General features: G+C 39.0%; 1 protein-coding gene across 5 annotated transcripts in view; it reads right to left on the bottom strand.

Moving 5' to 3' along the window:
- LOC126857423 (kazrin) overlaps positions 1-21,781 on the bottom strand; it is a 110,380-nt gene that overhangs the window by 17,417 nt on the left and 71,182 nt on the right. For all 5 annotated transcript variants that reach the window (XM_050606830.1, XM_050606832.1, XM_050606829.1 and 2 more), the window contains 4 exons: positions 9,915-10,320; positions 7,525-7,899; positions 6,855-7,231; positions 385-591 (listed from right to left, as the gene is read on the bottom strand). In XM_050606830.1, coding sequence (XP_050462787.1) covers positions 385-591; positions 6,855-7,231; positions 7,525-7,899; positions 9,915-10,320 — 1,365 coding nt within the window. The remainder of the gene's footprint in view (positions 1-384; positions 592-6,854; positions 7,232-7,524; positions 7,900-9,914; positions 10,321-21,781) is intronic.

Here is a 21,781-nt window from a genome sequence, read left to right as displayed (position 1 = left end):
AATTATATTCGGCTATATTTGAAAACGGATCTAGCCGAATATGCTTATATGAAGATAAGATATATTATTATATAAAAATAATTATATAAAAAATTATATATGTTATCAGATTTTTTTCATAACTAATTATATATATTTACATCTAATCATGTTAATTTTTCTCGGATTGATACTAAATAATTATTTGAATTTGCAACTTGTTAAGTTACGCGCCAAAAAATATGACCAATTTTTTTACAATTTTTATATATCATAATTTCTTTTTCTCTCTCTCTCTCTCTCTTTCCCCATCTGCGGTCATTGATCTTTTTCTTTTACCGAGCCAAACCCTATCGATATTAAACTCGTCGATCCAGAATTATACGTTCGACGAACAACACTCACCTCTTTTATGGTGGCGTGTGCGTGCGAGAGGGCGGCCTCTTTGTCGGCCAAACTAGCCGCGAGGCTCAGGCTTCGATCGGCCTCGTCCCTCGCCGCCCTTAAAAGACTCCAGCGTTCCCTCTCCCTCTCCCGTTCGCGTTCCTCCGACGGTATGCCGGCTCCTTGCTGCTGAAGACGTCCCAGGGTCGCCTCGTTCTCCCGCATCCGCTGCAATCAACGGTCAAAAGGACCATGTCCAGGCAGTAACTCCTCCCACAAAACCTTCACCATCTACCCGTGGCATGCGCGTGTTCCGAAAATTGCGATAAGCACAGGCGATCAAGTGGCAAACGGTGATTTCAATCCTCCCTAATAACTTTCTCATCCGTTTCGCGATGCACAGAAATTTAATCGCTCCGAAGAAAAAAAAATATCTACATCTTCGTCGTCGAGAAATAAAACTGTATTTTAATACTGTCAGTATTTTAGTACTGTGTTTAACAATGTCAATCTCCACACTGCAAAATCAACATTGTAAAGCGCTTGCGGAATGAGTTAATAATTAATTACGGGCTCGGGGCGGACTACGCGGGAATATAATGATCGATATTTATACGACGAAATAACTTGAGCCATGCACTGACGTGGGCGATGATTTTGTCGAAACAGCGGGCAAACTAATAACGGCGGTGAAAGCAAATAGCCGCTGGAAATCAAACTGAATTCGAGAACAAATATTCGACTGATATTCGCGAAATTGTTAGCCCGACATTCGCGAAACTGTTTCACGCAGTCATTGCTTATCTCAAGCGTGTCGCCCGCAGTGAACAACAGACGGGAATACTCGAGATCCGAATATTCGACAATGTAACGTGACATTTGACGTCCTCCGTTGATAATTCCGTCTCGCGTTGCAAGCATAATTAATACACGAATGTAACTATGCGCGGTTAAGTGGAATAATCGAGAATGAGCGCGACGCAAATTATTTTCATCAATGATAAGTATAATATTTTTTACAAAACCGGATCTGGACAAAAAAACTATTTTCCGTTGAGAATATAAAGGTACATTCTCAATTTCTCTGTGTCGCGTGAAAGATTCTCAAGTGAAATTCTACGGTCAAAGTTCATTAACATAAACGGGAGAATCACGACAAGAATACAGAGATGTTTTCCGCGATTAAGGCAGATAACTCGATTATATTTTAGTGCGCGAATAAACGTGACGTTTATACCGTCGGCCATTAGCCACTCCGTCGACGATATCGACTCTACGGCAAAGTTAATCCACTTATCTCTCCCTCGAGCGCAAGTAACTCTGTCGTATGTATAACAGGTGTTGCAGCAAGGTTTATCGGCTAAACTTTGCGGCAACACGGTTATTACAGGCGGTGCGGATCACTCGGGCGTCGGTTGTTAGCACGTCGTAGTTTCAGTCTCAAAAACTATTGCGTCATATTGCCTGGAGTAAAGTTTGTTATAATTGCGACGAGGAAAGTACGACGTCATTTACGCGAAAGAAACCGGGAAAGTTTCCCCGAGATTTTACTCTTTCTCTCTCACTCTGCACTAATTCATCTTACTTACGGTAAATTTATCCCGTTCCACAGATAGAGTATATGTATACCGTTAATCAATTATTTCAGGCAATAATAAAAGTGTGAGCACTTTATAAATTTCATAGAAATAATAAGAAGAATTTGAGGGAATTTTTTTATTAGCATCTTGTACACGCGCACAGAGTTCTTTTCTATTAAAATTTTTCAGCGCGATCGTTGTGTTCATAAACATTCATAAAGCACTCAAGCATATTAAATTCCTTGAAAGCGGACTACTCTGTATAAATGCGCGGAAAATGTCTACAATTTTTCGTGGGCAGAGCGATGCGAGAGAAAAACCTAAGTAGTTTGGAAGCTTCAACGCAGCAAGGAGGTAATTCCATCAACGTTTCATAAGCGCATCGAGATATGACATTGGATGATAAACAGGAAGGACCGGAAGATATGTCAAGACTCGCGAAACCGGCGAACAAAGACGAGCAGATTGAAGGAGATAGCACGTGAAAGAGAGGTTCGTTCGTTCACGCGTATCGGTCAAAATTTCCTTCGTATTGAATGACACACACGTCAAGTTCAAGACATAACATGGAATTTAATATAAATCAAACAAATAATTTATTTTTAAAAATAAATAAATTTTATGCACTATACTTTTTTTTTGTGTAACCAATTCGTGGAGCAAAAATTTGAAGAGGATTACATTAATTAATTAAATTGATTAAATTATAAAACTAGATAAAAAGTTGGAAGAGTTTGACAGTTATGAAATCATCATAAGCAATTGCAAAAATATTATGTTATATCGAAATTAGATGGAAAAAAATGTCTCTTCTGCTCGGGTATACAATCGTCTCGTAGAGAAAATTGAAAATAACGTGGAATAGAAAATTATAAGAGCATCCGTGTACCAGGCGTAGTAATATGTCGACACTTACGAGAGAGAGAGAGAGAGATAAAGTGGATTACGCAAAAGGTAAGAAAGAACGAGTGTAAATGAAGAAGGAAGGAAGATAAAAGAAAATTGACGGGCGCGCTTTACGGAGGGAAAACTGTCGTAAAACCGGAGGCGACGCGTATATTTTTTCGGTATAACAAGAACGACATGAGAGAAAACTTACAGCGCTTGCGTGCGCCGCTGCTGTCGGTGACGTTTAGTCTGATATTTTCATCAGGAACCTTCCTCTAAGTAACGAAGTCATTCCGTTAGACAAATAAGTAACAGCGAAATTTCCACTTTCGCGAAATCAAGCTGTATCAAACGGAAAAGATTGTCTTTAGTTTTGATAGAATAAACACTTCGTATGTATATGTATAATATATTCAGTGTTTTAGATATTTAAGCATTGTTTAAAATGTATATATAATACAATGAAAATGATTCATATAACAATATATTATACATAAAATTCTTTTTCCCTTTTAAAAATTTTATTAAATATATATTTACGTAAAATTTTATTAAACATTCCATGTAATTTTCTGTGCATGTAAGAGTCGCGTGAGTCACTTAATTCTTCCCGCGCACTAATTTTCTTTATAATAATGCGATGCTTTGCTCTGAAATTTGCATTTTCAACATCAAGTTTCCATTTTGCATTATAAGATTTTATAAGATTGCATTTTTAATATTCGTTAAAGAGCATTAAGCCTCACAGTAGCGCAAAATCTTAGTAATTAATTGCTGATTCCGTCAATATCATGCGCGCAGAGTAATAATACTTTTATTAAAACATCAACATCACATTATCGCTAACATTACGATAATTCTTTTGATCTTCGCGCAGCAACATCATTCGAGGGATAATAAAATAAATATTAATTATTCCCAGCATTTTACAAACGCGAAATCATACTGTCTCATAAATACATAACATCAAAAATTTTCGCGAAATTTTGCTATCATAAATTTACAATCGAGTGAAAAACATAAAGAGACAGAAAGAGATTGCTTATTCTTTCATCTTATTGTATTCTTTAATTTTCAAAAATTATTAAAAAATTCTCATCACATATATTATTAATAAAATTCTTTTTATTTATTTTATTTCCGTGAATAACTTCCAGATTTTTGTAAAATACATGTGTGTGCCTGACTAATTTTAAATTTATTTTTTAATTATAAAATTTTTTAGTTATAAAATTTATTTTTTTTTCAATTTAATTATTTTTTGTCGTAAAATTAAATCTCGTGCGGATGTCTTTGAATTTATTTTTCAATTTGATATTCTCATTTTCATTTCGCCAAACTAACTTCATTAAAGACAAAGCGCTTTTGTGTGTGCGTGCGTGCGTGTGTGTGTGTGTGTGTGTGTGTGTGTGTGTGCGTGCGTGCGTGTGTGTGTGTGTGTGTGTGTGTATGTGTGTGTGCTCGGGTATTTTCAAGTGCTTGATAATCCGCATCTGTGTGAGTGCGCCGTTTTACGTAGACCTTTCGGTAATATCGCTCTCGGGCCTTTCGAGAACCGAGGCTGAGCCGCGTCTTTGTTCCGGGGTTGATAACAATCGGTAGCGACAGAAGCTCGCTACATTATCTCTCTCTGTTCTCGGCACATCGTTATACATTGGCTTAAGACCAAACGGTCCCGTTATACCGAGGGAGAGGCAATCTTGATACACGATGCGCTCTCGATGTCGGTTCTCGAGTCTCCTCCAGCGCTAATGACGTTCCATCCACGAGTTTCACTATCCTCGTGTTTCTCATCCCCGGGAAAAAAAATCGCTCGAAGCTAAATCAATTCGATATCTGATAATCGTTTTCTCGACCTTAAACTCTCTCGCGATTTTTTAAAGCTACGAAATTAAAAGATTAGCCAATGTATCTGGCGCACAGAGAGAGCGGTGACGTTCGGTGCTGGCGAATGCCGTTTTTCGTTTAACAGAATTGAAATGACCGCGTCCCCGCACGACTCGGTCATAACGGTTTCGGTAAAATGAGAAATTCCGGCAAGTTTAATGAAAGTATTTAACGGACAAAATTGCCGTCGTGTACCGACTCCATTTGCCAACTCGACATGCGCGCATGAGAAGATTGAAACCGTTGGTTGGGCGGCTGTCGAGCGCGACTTCAACTTCAATCGTTGATAGCTTTTCTCTCTCTCTCTTTCTCTCTCTCTCTCATCGCGTATATATATTTGTATCCTTTTCTATAATTCTCTTCTCCATAATATATTTTTTCAAATTCAATATATGTTTTACAGGCATCTATAAATGACGTTTTTCTGCCGCGCACTCGCGGTTTAATAAAGTTTCAAGTAACGAGCTAATTACTGATTAACTGCCTGAAGCGGTACCGATTATATATAAAAGTTTTTTAACTAGATTTTCACACAACGGCAAAACTACCTCTCACTTTCCTCTCTATCTCGCTTTATCTCTCGATATTTTCGCGTCGCTTCATAAAGACGCATTAGAGGCGAAATTAAAACCCGCCGCGGAGCGGTTTCGTTAGTCGCTCGTTCTCGCATTGCTCTCAATTTTCATTAGCTTGGCGCTTTAGCGCGCGAGCGAAGGATTTTGTTACGCTTTAATAGTTAAACCGTTCACCCTGTGTCAAGTCGTGTCGCATTTTCTCGAGCGACCTACCTAATTAGGATAACGGGTAAGATTAGTTCCTCTTTGTCTCTCTCTACCTCTTCTAATGTTATCGACACAATTTCATCTTTATCGTCTCTCATTGAGATTTAAAAACTCAAGATTAGAAATCGTTACAGTATCGCTAATAGATACCTATGTGCTAAAGGTTGTTGGAAATGTACAGCGTCCATGCAAAATGATATCAAAGGATATTTATAAATGCATAAAGACATACGCTCGACATAGCGTCGTCCCTTTATGCTAGCGGCAATTAATATGTCACTCTGGAAAAAAGTAGCCTCTCTCTCTCTCTCTCTTTCTTTCTCTCTCGCTAATGCTATTTCAAGCACTGCCGGATTTATAAAATTTATAAAGATAAGCCATCCTAAGGCGGATATCGCAGTAATTAAATTGTTGTTCAAACAATTTAATTACATATCCTTCGTACATATAATCTTTCTTTCGTTTATGTCAAATTTCTTTTTCTCTTTCATAATTTTTTTTACAATAGCGGTAAAGAGTAAGAAGGAGAGAGAAAATTATAGCGACGCCGAGGCAATTTTGATACTTGAATACGTTCATAAATATCGACAGCGCCGTACTTTTCTCGTACTTTACAGCCATCGCCTTTTCTTAATTCATCGCGGCCGCCCCTATCGAGAATCGATTCTTCTATATGAAACATGCAAATTGCGAGCGGAGAGGCATTAGAGTTACTTCTCGACTGTTTACTGCTCCCCCGTTCGTGGAATGCAAAAATGTCGCGATTAAAATTCTCGAACGTGACTTCTCTCGAATAAGTTAGACGACGACGCGTCTTCTCTCACGAGCATGAATGCGAGATGAAGACGAAGAACGCGCGTTAAAAATCTTTTAATCCCATCCAATGTATAAATTATGGGAATATTATTTTCAGAGAGAGAAAGGGACGCCGTCGATTGTTATCAACGGATAGAAAACCAATTCTAGAACATTTTTGTCAGAGCTTGAAAGAATTATGGAATCTTTTCAATATCTTCTAACACGATTCCATCGGAACCTTCTATAAATCGAAAGGTATAATATTATAACTATCTTATCCGAAAGGAAGAATTAACGTTCTTTTATTTTTTTTTTCATATATTTCAACGTATATCTTTCTTCGAAAATATATTAAACTCCGCATTTAAATCATCTAAGGGAATGAAATGATTGCTTGATTATCTCATAAGATGCCACTTGTTCGCCGTACTTTTCTCGCAATCATCATAATTTTCTACGGTATTTTCCGACGCCGGATATAATGATTACATATTATTAAAATGAGAAGAAAAAGACCACATGTGAAGAGTATCACACGCTATCCGCTGAGACTCACCTGTTCGTAATTTCGTATAAAATCGCGAAGTTCGCGCTCCTTGTCCTCGAGGGTGCCATAGAGCGCCTTCATCTGATTAAGTAGATCGAACTTCTCCGCTTTGAGACGCTTCCGGTCGGCCTTCAACGCCTGCAGCGCTTCCTTCGCGTGCTGCAGTTCCATTTCCAGGGCGACGAAGCGGGCCTCCTCCTCCATCGCGGCGTCCTCGGCGCCGACCTCGCCGCGCGCCGCGCCGCTTAGCAACAGCCTCCTCAACCTCGCGACCTCGGCCACCAGCCGTTCGTTCTCCAGTCGCAATCTTCTGGCGCTGGCCAATTCTGTGTGCCCACCGCCGTGAATATTGGAAAGTCTGGACGCCACCACCGGATCACCAATTCCTAGACATCGAAGAAAAAATATTACTCAAGAGAGAGAATAATCTTCTTCTATACATTCATAATTAATACGAATAATTAATTTATTTTTCTCTTATAAAATAGATTGTAAAAAAAATTTTATAATGGATCATCCGGAGTGATATAACGATCTCAAGTACCAGTATTCTCAGCAGTCAACAACACAATGGACGGATCCGAGATAATCCGCGCGTTTCTACTCAACAATGTCGAAATGCGAAAAAAGATGGATCGATTAATAATCGACACCATTAATTAAAGGTCGGGCTACGTACCGAGGGAATTAGCCGGGGACGACGGTCTGCTACTCGGTGCCGGTCCGGGCGGTTCATTGTCCTCGTCGCCACGCGCGTCGCCGTCCACGAGATCTTTATCGGCATCCTTTTGGTCGTGGTCGTTCATCTCCTTGCTAGATCGCAGGGAGTCCCGGTTAGTCGATATCCGGAGCCGCTCCACGCTGGAACGGTCGCTGCCGCCGCGATGCAGGAAACCAGCCCCTCGGTTAGCTGAGCCCCGATCCGGGCTCGCGCTACCCGATCGGGAATCCACACTGCCCCCGGATCCACCCAGCCGCGTCTTCTCCAGAGCGGGGGCGTACGGTCGACGGGCCTTTTCGCTTGGGCTACGGCAGGGCGAGCCATTTCTTCGCTCTAGCGAAGGGAAAAACCCGATAGAAATTATTTTTTCAAGCGATAAAAAAGTTTTTTATAAAATCCTAAAAATATCCCAACACTTGAAAATATAAATGAATACATTTATACGTATATTATAATATATACCTGTATTTTTTTAAATTTTATACAAAAATACACTTCTATTTTTCCTTTTTTTTTGAATATAATTAATGTCTGTACATAATTAATATATACATATTAAATAATTAATTAAACATATATATATATATATATATATATATATATATATATATAAGATAATAAATAAGTGATTAATAAGTAATAAATAAATAATTTATTTAATTAAAATTCTGTCCTTTTAAAAAATAATTAAAGCTTTCTCTTTGTCCTATAACGTATCAATTTTATTTCAATAATGCAAACCGTATTATAATTATGTATGTACAGTATCGCGTGTAAGTTTCATGTGTTTTGTTCAATTAGCTGCATGATAGATTTATGGAAAGCTTATTTGCAATCAGCGTGTAATTTAAATCGCTGACTAATTAATTTCAAACGAATAACAAGTTTAATGCAATGTAATTCAATCGCATTTATTTCACAACCGAATAATTCTCTTTTAAATAACGCAGGTCGATCTTCGGTAAATACGATTCGTACAAAGCTCGATTCGAGAAGGATTCGAAATGAGCGGCGAAATAGGACGAAGGGAAGAGTAGCAGCGGACCGAGAACAATTTATATTGGCGAGCGGAGAGAAAATCGTTGGAATGAAGCCAGAGCCTTTATCGAAATGTGCCGTTCGAGCCCGAGAAGGATGCACTGAATTCGATAAGATGGATCCGGCCCGGTCGGCGATCCCGACGACGAATACCACTACGTGAAGCGCATGATTGATCGACTCGAGACGAGTACTCGTCCCAAATTTGCATGTACACGCGGGTCACTCTCCCTTAAATGGGCCCGTTGGCATCCTTCTTCCAGAGGAGAAGAGAGAGAGAGAGAGAGAGAGAGAGAGAGAGAGAGAGAGAGAGAGAGAGAGAGCGAACACGAGTTGCATAATGTACATGCCGTATCTTTGATCTTTCGCAGGCAGAGCTTTCGCGACATGTTCTCCGTGCCGAAATATAATGTACACTCAGAGGCATGTTGAGATTTCTTTTCGAGCGACTCGAAATTCATAGAATATTAAATATTAATAAAATCCATACGTGATATTAACGCGCAGACGGATGCATTTGTACGAAGGTATTAAGAAAATCGCGAACGATGGGAAGAACGGGCAAAGTGATACACTTCGCGACATTTCATCGGAATAATATCCAACATTCGTCGTGAGGATTCGACGTTCTAGGAGCCGCTGTAAGTAGTTTAAAGACTGCTAGTTTTGCGAGCTCTCCTCCCCCACGACTTCAAGCCGCGGGGAAAAACTATGAATCATGGCCGATCGTAAAAAGTAACAGTTACATAAACGCGCGCGCGCGCGAGATATACCAGGGTAACCTCAGGGCGGAGGAAGTTAAGATAAACGTGGAAGTGCGAAAAACATTTGCGCGCCCGCGTTCTCGGCCGCCTCGTCTTAAAATTTCATTCTCGCCAACTTCTTCAAAAGTCTTATCCGCCCGCCGCGCCAAGTCGATAACTTTCCGTCCTTCCACCTTAAGCGCATTTCCGAGAGCTGTCTTTATGAAAATACTTTCGCGAAATAAACTTTCAACATTCCCCCTCCCTCCCTCCCTCATCATCCCCAAAGCTCTGCCCCGAGAGATGTTCGACGAGAGCATCTTCGCGAATATCTTTTCATTTACAGCTTCTTACGCTAATCGTATTCCGAGGCGATTATTTCTTCGCGGTAAATTTACGTACTTGAGTATTTTACTGCAACTTTTTAAACGAGAAATATGTTTACTAAACTAACGAGCAAAGATCAGTGTGCAAATAATATTCTAATTGAAAATCTAGAAAAAGAAAAAAAAAAAAAAATCTAAAAATAAAAAAATTCTAATTTAAAAAGTGAAAGGTGTCACAGACCTATGGGACTGGCTCGTCGATCGATGGGGCTAGTTCTATCCTTCCTGTCTACCGGACTGGTCCTCTTGTCGATGGGACTAGCGGATTTATCGCTTGCCGAGCTTCTCTTCTCGATCGGGCTGTTGCCAGCGCTGAGCCGCTTGCCGTCCTCCTGTTGCTGCTGCTGGCCCTCGGTTTCTTGACCGGGATTTCCACCGGTGACACCAGTCGCCGTACCCGGATTGTTGTTGCTATTGGTGCCGCCGTTGTTGCCGGCGTTGTTGTTATTCAGTACAATCGGCAAAGCGCCGCGGACGTCGCGCAACTCACCCCGAAGAGTCGCGCACTCGCCCCTGGCGCGTTCCAGCTCGCCGTCAAGCCGGGCGCCGGTCGCTGCGTTCTCCTCCACCATCACGCGGAATTTTGCCTGCAAATGGAAAACGTCCGAGCAAATGTGAGTAAAAATAAAATGGTAAGAGACACACTAAAAAATTGATTGCGCGAGTTCGTAATTAATTCATTAACTCTAGTATTTTAATTATATTTTTAGGATCTAAAGAGATTAAATCTCTTGGCTAGTTTTCACAGTAAGTATTTAAGAGGTATTTAAATTATAGCCACAAATACTTGAAAATATAAAGATTTCTTCCTTTTTAATCTGAGGATAAGATTAACAGGAAAGTTCGAGTCTGTCGGTGCGCAGTTTGTCATTTTCGCGAGACTATCGACGACATTAATGAGCGTCAAAGTAAAACGAGCAAGTTCATAACAAGATAAAAGTTTTGTCCGCGACTTTGCTGTATATTATTTAAGTCTGCTCGAGTCCATTGCATTATTGTGTATAGCGGGCGGGAAGCTCTTTACACGCCACGGTGAAATCGACTGATAACGCCTACGCCTATTCAGAAGTTTGCACGCGCGATGTCAAACGCGCCTTCGAAGTCGCGGCACGAATCACTGAAATTGCGAGACAGAAAGACGGCCCGCTACACGTGCGGTCGTATTTCTTTCGCAGTGGCATTACGAGTAACTCCGAGGATAAAAGTAAGACGCTGTTTCTCCGGACTATGAAATCCGGGAGGTAGACGAAGGTAGGGGAAAACCGCCCTTGAGAAAAACTCGCGGAAATTTTTCATTTTACGACGTTTCAGTCAAGGGAAACATCCAGGTAAAAAAATAAATATATTTTCAGTGCCGATTCTTTCGATTTTTTTTTCCTGCTCTTTTTAATGCTTTTTCATCTATTTAAGGCAAAGAGAAATTTTATAGCTAAACAAAAATTTTAATATCAGATGCGGAACTTTTTGAATATCTGTATATAGTGGAATATCTATATACAAGTCTAATATTTAGTTTTTCATAATAAAACACTTAAACAGAGAGGTATGGAAAAATTTTATTTGACATAAAATATTCTTATTTTCTTATGTCAACAAAGTGTGCGCTTTCTGGCGCTGATGTAAATAAAATAAACATTAATGTTCGTACGTAATGAAAATATTAGATTAAATTATAATCTAACATAAAATAATTAAATTAAAATGTTTGATAATTTGATTATAAATCAAATTACCAAATGATTATATGTCACGAAAAATCATGAAACAGAAAATTATATTGCCATATTAAAAAATAAGATATCTCGTAAACGATGCATTCTAGGAAATTTTGTCAAAAAAAAAAAAAAAAAAGATTTATATTTTTATAAAAGATACGATCTGTATCGACATAAGATACTTTCTCTATAACTATGACATTTTTAATTATTTTCATAGTTTCATTATTTTTCTATAATACATCCAAATCCCGAGACGGAATTATTAATCGCAGGGGATGTAAAAACCAAAGCGGAGACCCTTAGTATAGCTCGATGATATAATATATTTCTCGTGATTAGATATCATGATGCATCGAATGGAAGCATCATGGTAACTCAATCAAGCGTAACTCTTAATTTTCTATCTCGAATAGAGGAGAAATCGATGACGCGAGTTGTTAATAGCTTGATTTGATCGTTTATGTAACTTTATATGCACTAAATTAAGATCCCATAATTAAGATCAATTAAAAAAATATATACATATATTAATATAATAATTAAAATTTAATATAAATTGATCAATAGAGTTTAGCTTATGAAACAATAGCATAATCTGCTAATAATATAGAATTTGGAATTCACGACTATATGCAGGACAGATTTATATTATTAATGCCTGACGCTTTCCGTCAATAGACATTAATCATTATATTAATATATCATTAATATCTATCAAATCGATTTACTTGCATAATTTGAAATTATTATTACTTCTGGTTTGTAAACATTATTTCGGTTATATAGAAAAAATTTCTAAAAAGTTTTCTTTAACATTCGAAAGAAAACACATTAACCAATTCAAAAAGTAAATTAGAAGAGCGAGATTTCAAAGAAAAATTCTTCTCTCTGCTCGAAAAAGGAAGACGTTTAAAAAATTTTCTAAAAATTTAGACATTGTGTCTGTAAAAAAAGGTGCACTTTGTTTGAAGTTTCAGCCAGTTTTTTTTTTTAAGTAATTATTAATTAGATAAAATATTTATTGCGAGTAGTATCTTAATTTAATCGACGGTAAAAGAGCAGATATTTGCGAGTGCGATTTTATCGCGAATGTAGGCCACATCGCCGTGACATCTCGCAGGACGCGACCAAAATCGAACGTTTCAGATGGCCGATCGTTGCGGCACACCGCAACATCGGAAGCGCAAACAAGATCCTCTGAAATTCGCAGTCTCGATCTGCGACCGAAAGCAGTGCGCGAGTATGCCTTCCCAAAGCCGCCATATGTACGTAAGCGGTTTCCGGTAATCGTTTAATGATGCGCTGTCAAACGTGGGAAATTTCTAATTGCGGCTTCGTATATTCGATGCCACGAGCAAAAATAATCTACGAGTTACTACAGCATTAAACAATTAAAATTCGTTTCATTTTAGAAAAAAAGGATTTTAACGAGTTTTACGATCGAAATATTGAGAGCAAAATGCAAATAATATATAATAAATTATAAATTTTTTCTTCTTTCAAACATGACATTAAGAATTGTCCATGTGTCTGTTATACTTTTATGAGCCGAAGAATCGCGCCAAGATGTAAGACACTCGATATACTTGGCACAAGATCAATTATCGCGAATGTCAGGATAATCGAGCGCTATCAAGGATATTTCAGAGGCAAAAATGTACCGAACAAAAGTGAAAAAAGACGAGAAAAGGAGAGACAGTGAGACAGGGAAAGTGGTGGTCGAGGGGGTCATGATTGGCCGTGTTCCAACGACACGAAGAGATAACGAGAGGAAGAAGGTATCTCGCGAACTTGTTGCGTTCCCAGAGACACCTCCTGCCACGAGATGCGGACGCATCGACAAACGATCGTGTTCGCGCCCTTTTCACGGTCGTGAACCACGGTCGGAATCGCGACGATAAATTCCCGTCGAATGGAAACGAGCGGTGAGCGAAGAGCGCCGCTTGCGCCGCAGAGTAGTTTCGCCTTTAGTACCGTGTGTTTAAACACACCGTCGTTCTCTTGTAAAATGTATACGCTGCCGCAGCGCTGTTAAACCGGGTCTCCGGTAGTGTCCGTACATAGTGTTTCCGCAGGAAGGATCAATACCGGCTGGAGGGCATCTCAATTTATGACCCCTTCTTCTCTCCTCCTCTCTATCTCTCAGTTACATGTGTTTCATGTAAAAAGCTCATATAAAAATATATATCCGTCTTTTGGTATTAAATTATCCCTCGATTAAATTTCTTCTTAGTTAATTATTCAACATTTTAGTTGCGATCCCGCAATTCTGTTAAAATTAGACTCGCTCGATTAATTATCAAATGATTGATTTTGCGATAGAATTATTTAATGCTCGTCGGAGTAAGTTTGCAGGAACGCACGAAATTATTCGTCGACGGGAAGAGAGAATCGATATTATCTGAGCAAGTTATAGTTGGCGAACAGTTTTCAGCCGTTTAGTTATCTCTCACTATTCCGGACAATGTCTGACTACAACGGGTTCCGGATTATTCGCGCGCGACCTGAGTCACAAACGATGTAAATACTAACGGCGGGCTATGTCGCGTCGATCGTTTATCGTTTACAAGAGAAAGGGAGGAGGGGAAAAGTCCGATATAATGTTTCTCTAGTAATTTCTATTATGCTTCGAGGACGAATCGTCGATTGCGGATGCAAGCGAGAAACAATTTCGGCGTACAATCGCCGCGCGAATGTGCCTGCACAATTAAATGAACGATCGGGTGATTAGCCGCGCAATTTGTCGTACACGAAGCGCTCCCTGCACGAGAGGCGCGCTCGACCCATAACGGAGAGAACACCGTGTAATTGGACAGGCCGGATCTTTCCGCATCAAATCAGGATCATGGCACACCGTTGGACGATCTTGCTCCGGCGTTAATAGCGGCTCGTTTCACGGCAACTTGTTTAAAAGTGTGTCGTCTAAACCGCGAAAGTCTGTTTGAAAGTCTCTTGGCGAATGGCAATTTTCACCTCGCATCGAGGAAGAAACTGTATCTTTTAAGTATAGCTTTTCCTCCTTATATTTCAATTTTCTACATCATATTTTTTATTATCTCTTAACTACGTGTGAGAAATATTTAAGAAGTTTTTGCGACATGGCTTTTGAGATTTAATGAAAGTTTAACGGATAACGATTTTTCATTCTTAATATGACGTTTTATGACAAGTGCAGTTTTTCTTCTCTATATATGTTTCAATTTTTTGCATTATACATACTTTATATATTTTTATTATCCCTTAATTATGTTTGAATTAAAAATGATCAGTTTTTTTACTTGAAGCTTTCTGACTTTAATGAAGGATACTTTATTCTATATAGTAAATAATATTAAATAATAATAAAAATAATTAAATAATAATAAATAATAATATAATTTATTATATATTATAGTAAATAACGATACTTTATTCCTCCATTAGTTTATTAACAGGATTTATGACATTGCCGAGTCGAGTTGTTAACAATCTGGGATGCATTAGCGTGCGAAACCCCATCGTTAACACGAGTTAGGAAACTGTTTTATTAAAGAAACTCACGTATAGATCGACAGCTGAGTTTAATGAGTAATTTTCGTATGGCGAGTGAGAGACTCTGTCGCACGCGGTGAGAATCTACGAATAAGAGGGAAGCGAAACGTGCTGACGGAAAGCAAGCAGCAACACCTGCCGCGACCGTTGGCAGGCGGCAAACGAGAAAAAGAATATCAGTTTATTTTCAGAACTGTCGGCAGCAGCAGCAGCTTGCCTCTCAATCGGAAAATCCAGCGGCCTAGCGAGAATACAAACGGTCCTCGGCAAATTATCCCTTCTCGCCATTACGAAATATCGATCCATGGTATCGTTCAATGAATGTTCAAGTTCAGTCCATGTTGCAATTTGCAAATTTCGATTGTAACATCTGAACGTGTGTCAAGAATATTCATCTCTCATTTATATATATATATATACATATATAAAAAAAAAAAAATTAATAATGTAACGAGAGAAACTCTGTCATCGTCTATTTATCACTCTGGTAATATTTAATTTTGCGCTAACGAATTAATATAAGTATCGAAAGTATACCAAAGTGCGATAAGAGTAAAGTTCGCGAATTTTTATTTCTCTTGCTAATTTGCATATTCTGCTGAAATTTCCACCCGCTCGATAATATCACCGTAAATTTAATCCAAGTAATTTTAAGAATTTCGCTGAAATCACGAAAGAGAGGCTCCGCGAGTTTGCCCCCTCCCTCCCCCCACTCTTGCTAATTATGCTCGCAAAACTCCCTCCTCCCTCCCCCTCTTTTCCTCACCACTTGTCCGGAGTCCCCAGGTGTCATCGTGTCGACAAAGAAAGAGAGGGATTTTCATTTCATCGTGAAGTAGCGCATGAAATATGCATCGCTCGATGCATCCGCGATTTTTCATCGGGCACATAACCTCCCCTCCTCCTACCCCCTCCCTCCCTCCCGCCAACTCTTGACTGCTGCTGCTGTTCGTCCTCAACTTATACACGCGCATTTTGTATGCCACGTAAATTTACGATGGATACAGGATACGAGATCGAGAACACGCATGTCTTTCGTAATCAAATTAAAAAATTTCATTCTTATAATTTGGCCAGCAACAATTCACCATTATTATCATCTCTCCGTCTAATATTATAATAGTACAATGATGATATCTCTATTGATAACAAAATTTCAATGCACTCTGAATAATAAGAATTTTAATTAATATACATCTAATTGCTGTTGTATAAAATAATTTATTAAAGGAACGTGGGAGATCAGATTTACAATTTACGCCAATCACATTGATACATTTAATTTTCATTTTTAATGCAATCTTTCTGCGTTTGTGTGTGAGGTAGAAGAATAAAAATTGATCCATGTATTATATTTACAATTTTCGCATTGTTTCGACAACGTTAATACATTAATGGCATTGCATATCCAATTGCTACCTCGAAATTGGAAATAGCAATCGTGCCGGCTTTAACTATGCACATACCATCGGAAACGTCCAGCCAAATGCACAAGGTGTACAAGCGCTCGCTCCAAGATTTATTTTCTCCGGTGGAGAGTAGAAGTTTCTCCCAAGTATACTTTATTCCCTCGGATATGTGCCAGCCGGTTATTACTTTGAAATATCTTTGCAATGTATTTTGCATACCGAACGGCCTTTACGCATTCTCTCTTTGCAGAGAGGAATCGCATAATCCAAAGTCTTGATCGTTCGTTAATTAAAATCTTCAACGACTCTCTCGTTTTCTGGAAAGGTTATTGAAGGTATTTGTCGACTTTTCGCTCTTCGAGTTTTGTATTTCGCTTTCTCATCAAAGATATACCAAGTTCGCGATCTTTCGCTCCGAGTTTTCCAAGTTCGAGTGCTACAACGAAGGAACGAACTTTAAAAATAAAACCGGAGATGAAAGGAGACAAAGGAACGTCATAGCCGGCGAAGGATTCCATGAACGAGCGAGTATATCTTCGCGACGTGAAGCTAAAGAAGAAGCTTTACCTCAGAAGAAGCTTTTTACTTAAACAGCTTATCGAGATAATTAATATTACAAATTAAGGGACATCTCTGTGGATATAATAAAATATTAACCCATCAATTTTTTTTCAGACTAAACGTAGCAAGATTGATCAAAGCGTTTGCATAAGAGAAATGGCTCGATCGACTCTCTGATCGTCTCATGCAGACAGCTGACCGTGGCTCGTTCGTTCGACATAGGTGCTGCCTGTACGTACTTAAGGATCGGTGGTTACCCATATCACGCGCACACATAGTGTCCAACTAAGTTAGCCGGGTACCTACGGGGCGATGTCCAGTATATGGGTTTCTCGTTTGAGAGATCGCATTTTCGCTCACCAATGGATGCGAGGCGATACGAAGTGGCCTGATGCTATCGACATTATTATCAGCAGACCCGATATAGCCTTTCTCTCTCTCTCTCTCTCTCTCTCTCTCTCTCTCTCTCTCTTTCTCCTTTACCCCGTCGAGAGAATCGACGCTACACTTTGCTCGAAATGTTCAATTAACAGTCGTCGCATCGATAAAAAAAAAACAACTGGATTTAAAACAAGAAAAATAAGCGGAGGGAAATAATCATGGAATTACGAGGAAACAAAATAAAATATTTTAAAATTTGTGGAAAGAGAGGTAATTGTTACACGTATATAAAAACATTATTTTAACGTCATTTCTGATGTGAAATTTCTAATAAAATTATGAATGATATAAAATAATTATTTGGACAATAATGTATGCATAATTTTGCTATTCTTTATTTGAAAAATAAATCTTCAATTCAAATGTGAAATGAATACTGCTCGCTATTTTTACTTGATGATACTTGCGCAAATACTCATCTACGAAATAGTATCAGAGATTGGCGCGATCGATAAATGCCTTCTTTTTATGCGCGCGATAAATCGAATTTACTCGCGCGAGAGCGGAATGACAATTTGTAGTCTTGTCGATACGATTCGGCTTATTTCCCTACGGATTTTTCGCGGTTGCAACTTATTCATTCCCGACGAGGCGAGCCCCACGGCGAAGCGAATAACCCTAGCTCCATATGTGTGCGTGTGTGTGTCAGGATATTTACGGGTTTTTCAAATATTTTCCCGAAAGCGACGATGTATTTATTTATTTACATATTTTCGAAATAAACACTTTCGCGTTAATATATGTTAAAATATTATATTTTTATATTCTCTCTCTCTCTCTCTCTCTCTCTCTCTCTCTGTCTCTATTTTATTAATTATCTATTCTTGTTATCTCACTTACTTTTTATCTTGCTTTTACTCTCAAACTCCGAGTTTTTTTTTAATGTTTCACGTAAACTTTAATTTTTCACTTTTCGCGTGAATCGTTATTTACGGGAGAACGAACGCGCTTCTCGCACTGGTCGCCGGATGGCTGATATTTATATATATATATGAGAAATATGGTACGGGCAAGATGGCAAGATGAAGGCTGTCAGTCGCAAGGGGCGTCGCGGAATGAATTTATCGTGGAGGAATAAATGGCGAGAAAGGGGCGGAGAGAATAGGATCGAGAAAGATCGTTGAGAATGACCCTTTTTCTCCCGCTCTCCAGAGGTATGCAGATGTCGGAAGAAGGAAAAAGACGACGGAGAAATTAAAGTGGACACCGGCGGGAATTTTCTCGGCGCGGAACCAAAGAGAGAGAGAGAGATGGAATTTCCATGAACGAGGAGTGCCGTACTGCATTCATGATTATTAACTCCATTCTCATTATTGATCTGGACGGAAATTTTTCACAGAACACGTTCCGTGAAATTTTCATAATTTTTGCGTCATTCAAAAGTGCACAAATAAGAGAAAAAAAAAAATAATAGAAACGTTTTCTCGCATCAACGCGTCGAGGGAAATGCGCCAAGCGTAAAAATTGCTAAGAAAAAGAGTGAGAGAAAGATTTTTTTTTTTTTAGAATTCATCAGAAATCCCTGTAAAAGAATAAAAGTGTGACACGGAAAAATAAAATAACACCAGACACACCCAGAGAATTTCCTCGACTCGTTTGAGGAGGAACGACGGAGATATAGTAATTATCAAGTTTGTCCTCCCACGGACGGGAAAGTAAGATAGATAGGCCACGAAGCGAAGTAGAGCATGAAGGAAACAGATAAAGGGAGATAGAGAGACAAATAGAGAGCGAGAAGGAAAAGGGAACGGGATAGAGTGAGAATAGGACGGAAGGTAGATGGAACGTCGTAAGAAGACTGCAGAATGATGCAGTAGCTGCACATTATCGGAAGCGGCAGCCGCCACTCGAATTTATGAAATTGCAATTCCGGCCGCCTCGTTGCACCGCGTCGGAGCAATTTGTCTCGTGACGTATGGAGGTAAAATAATCCGATCCTCTCCCAGCTTTTCTTCTCTCTCTCTCTCTCTCTCTCTCTCTCTCTTTCTCTTCCTCGGCTTTTACATCCGCGCGTCTACTCCGGGTCGCGACGCGGAATCGTGTCGTTGTAATTGCAATGGTTCGGAGTCACGTAGAGCTGATATCGATTTCTGCCTCGAGCGGCGACAATTCGCGAAGACAACAACGATTTTCAATGCGCGCAAAGTGTCCCGAGATATCATTACACAACGACGTACACGAGAATTTAATCGAGAAATGCGATACCGAAAAGACGATAACGAGATCTATAATGAATATTTCAATGAATATTTATTGAAAAATCGAAAGACTTCTTAATAAAATCTCTATACCTTTCCATTCTTTTTTTTTTTCAATAAACACGAAACAAGTCAGGGAATTTTTTGTCGTCTCTCGAGAAGAGATGCGTTAAAAATAAATTTCTGCAAACGAATAAAAAATATCGATCAATGATTTTGTAATAGAAACAGTCATTGATTAAAAGCTGCGGGAAAAGCTCAAGAGCCTCTGAATAACGCCCATCGAATATTTTAATAAATAGCATTTTATTAGTCGAATTTTTTTCGCTCGAAAATCACTACACATTTTCAGATGTAATGACTCTATTGCACGACGATGCAACGTATTTGGCATCCTTCTCATTATACAGGATATAGATATCCTGTGGATACTGAATGCTATCAAACATATATCCACGTGAATAATCATAACGCATACGATACACATGTAATAACATTTTATTATTAATGAGCCAAACGGAATAAATGTTAAGAGGGATGAATATTAAATCGACAAAGCCACAAGGGACATGAAACATTTATTAGCGTCGTGTATTATTCCACGAATCCCGGGATTTCGCATGAAATTACAACGTCGAAAATAAAAGTGGATGTCAATGAGACGCGAATACCGGCGTCAATCAAATCGCGATAACGCAAAGGCAGGCGAATCCCGATCACCTGATAAGGACAATTCTCATTGTCAATTCTTGAGTTATTTTTATCCAGCGATAAAGAAGAGAAAAATTCGTGTTTCTCCGAAACAGAGACAGTCACCGAAATGCTGGCCCACTCGAGTGTGAGAACACGCGGCACGTGCTGCGATTTAAAATAACACCCGTGTCGCGGGTGTTGCCCGCCATGCCGTTTCAGGTTTCTAATGTGGACCAGACCCGGAGCGTCCAAGGTAAACCTGTTTTCGCTTCTGAGCATCGAAGTACTTTCCTCACCAAAAATGGAAATCAAAGATCGACATAGTTCGATTATACAGTCGGCTTAAAATAGATAATTTTTATTACACTCGGAGATTTATTTCTAACTCTAATCTCCGTCTATTAATCTTAATTTATTTCTCTCATTCGCACCAAGTATCACGGCATTTAATTAACTAATAAAGTTGTAATGCATATTAGAATCGGTTTTATTTTGTTTAGAATATAGAGCGACGGATTTCCCCGTATTATTAACACAAAAGATATATTTCGCGACGAGTAAAGCAATCCGTCCTACTTCGTGCTTGCAGGAGAGGCGTGTTACCGTTATTACGGTGTCGCGCGCACATACAATAAGTTACGCGTAATCACAGCGAGTATAATAAACGTGTGCAACAAAGTGCGCTGCGGTTTCGTGGCACGTCTCATCAGTTATTGTTGCGCCGAGTTAACGCGACTAATTTTAGATATAACAACGGGGGGCTCATTGTAAGCGTTACGTTAAACACGGTGCTTACGCGACTTACGTAACTGTTTATGTCTCAAGTTCAGGTCTTATTTAATCGCGTGTTCACATCCGAGGACACTCTCTCGTAATTCTCAAAAACGATTACCGCCTCGTCTCGTTAACTGTTTAGGAAACTTGGGTTACAAAACTGTTACGATGCTCTACTCACGTACACAGTTTCCTCTTCGCGCAAACAAATGTCACATTAAATAAAGTAATTTTCCAAACATGCAAACCGTTACAATCTTTTTGCCGCGTTCTACTGTTTTAACGAGTCACAACGATTTGCTGATAAAATCTTTCGCAATTTCTCCGTTTCAAGATGATGAGGCAAGATAATTAATTTTGAGAACCATTAAGCGTCCACTTATAAATTTCATTATAAGTGATACGTCAGTGTATCTTCGCATAAATGACAGTGTGTGAGATACAGAGAAAGAGCAAGAGGGAGAAAGAGAGAGAGAAAGAGGGAGACAGAGATAGACTGTCGCAGCATCTTCCGCCGTTTGGGATAATTATAGGCGTAGATGCATAATTTTGCGTGTGACATTTTAAGCTTATATCCATCTGTCACGCTCCAAAGAGGTTCACTGCACTCTGAATATACTGTGGCATCGACTAATAATAAATAAACCGATTCTAACACAGTTAACGTCCCTATCTCAAAATACATATATGTATATATAATAATTATTAATATAACCCATATAA

This window comes from Cataglyphis hispanica, chromosome 21 (genome assembly GCF_021464435.1).
Source record: "Cataglyphis hispanica isolate Lineage 1 chromosome 21, ULB_Chis1_1.0, whole genome shotgun sequence".
NCBI lineage: Eukaryota > Metazoa > Arthropoda > Insecta > Hymenoptera > Formicidae > Cataglyphis > Cataglyphis hispanica.
The sequence above is the reverse complement of the archived record's forward strand: the minus strand, read 5'-3'. Positions and strand labels throughout refer to the sequence as shown.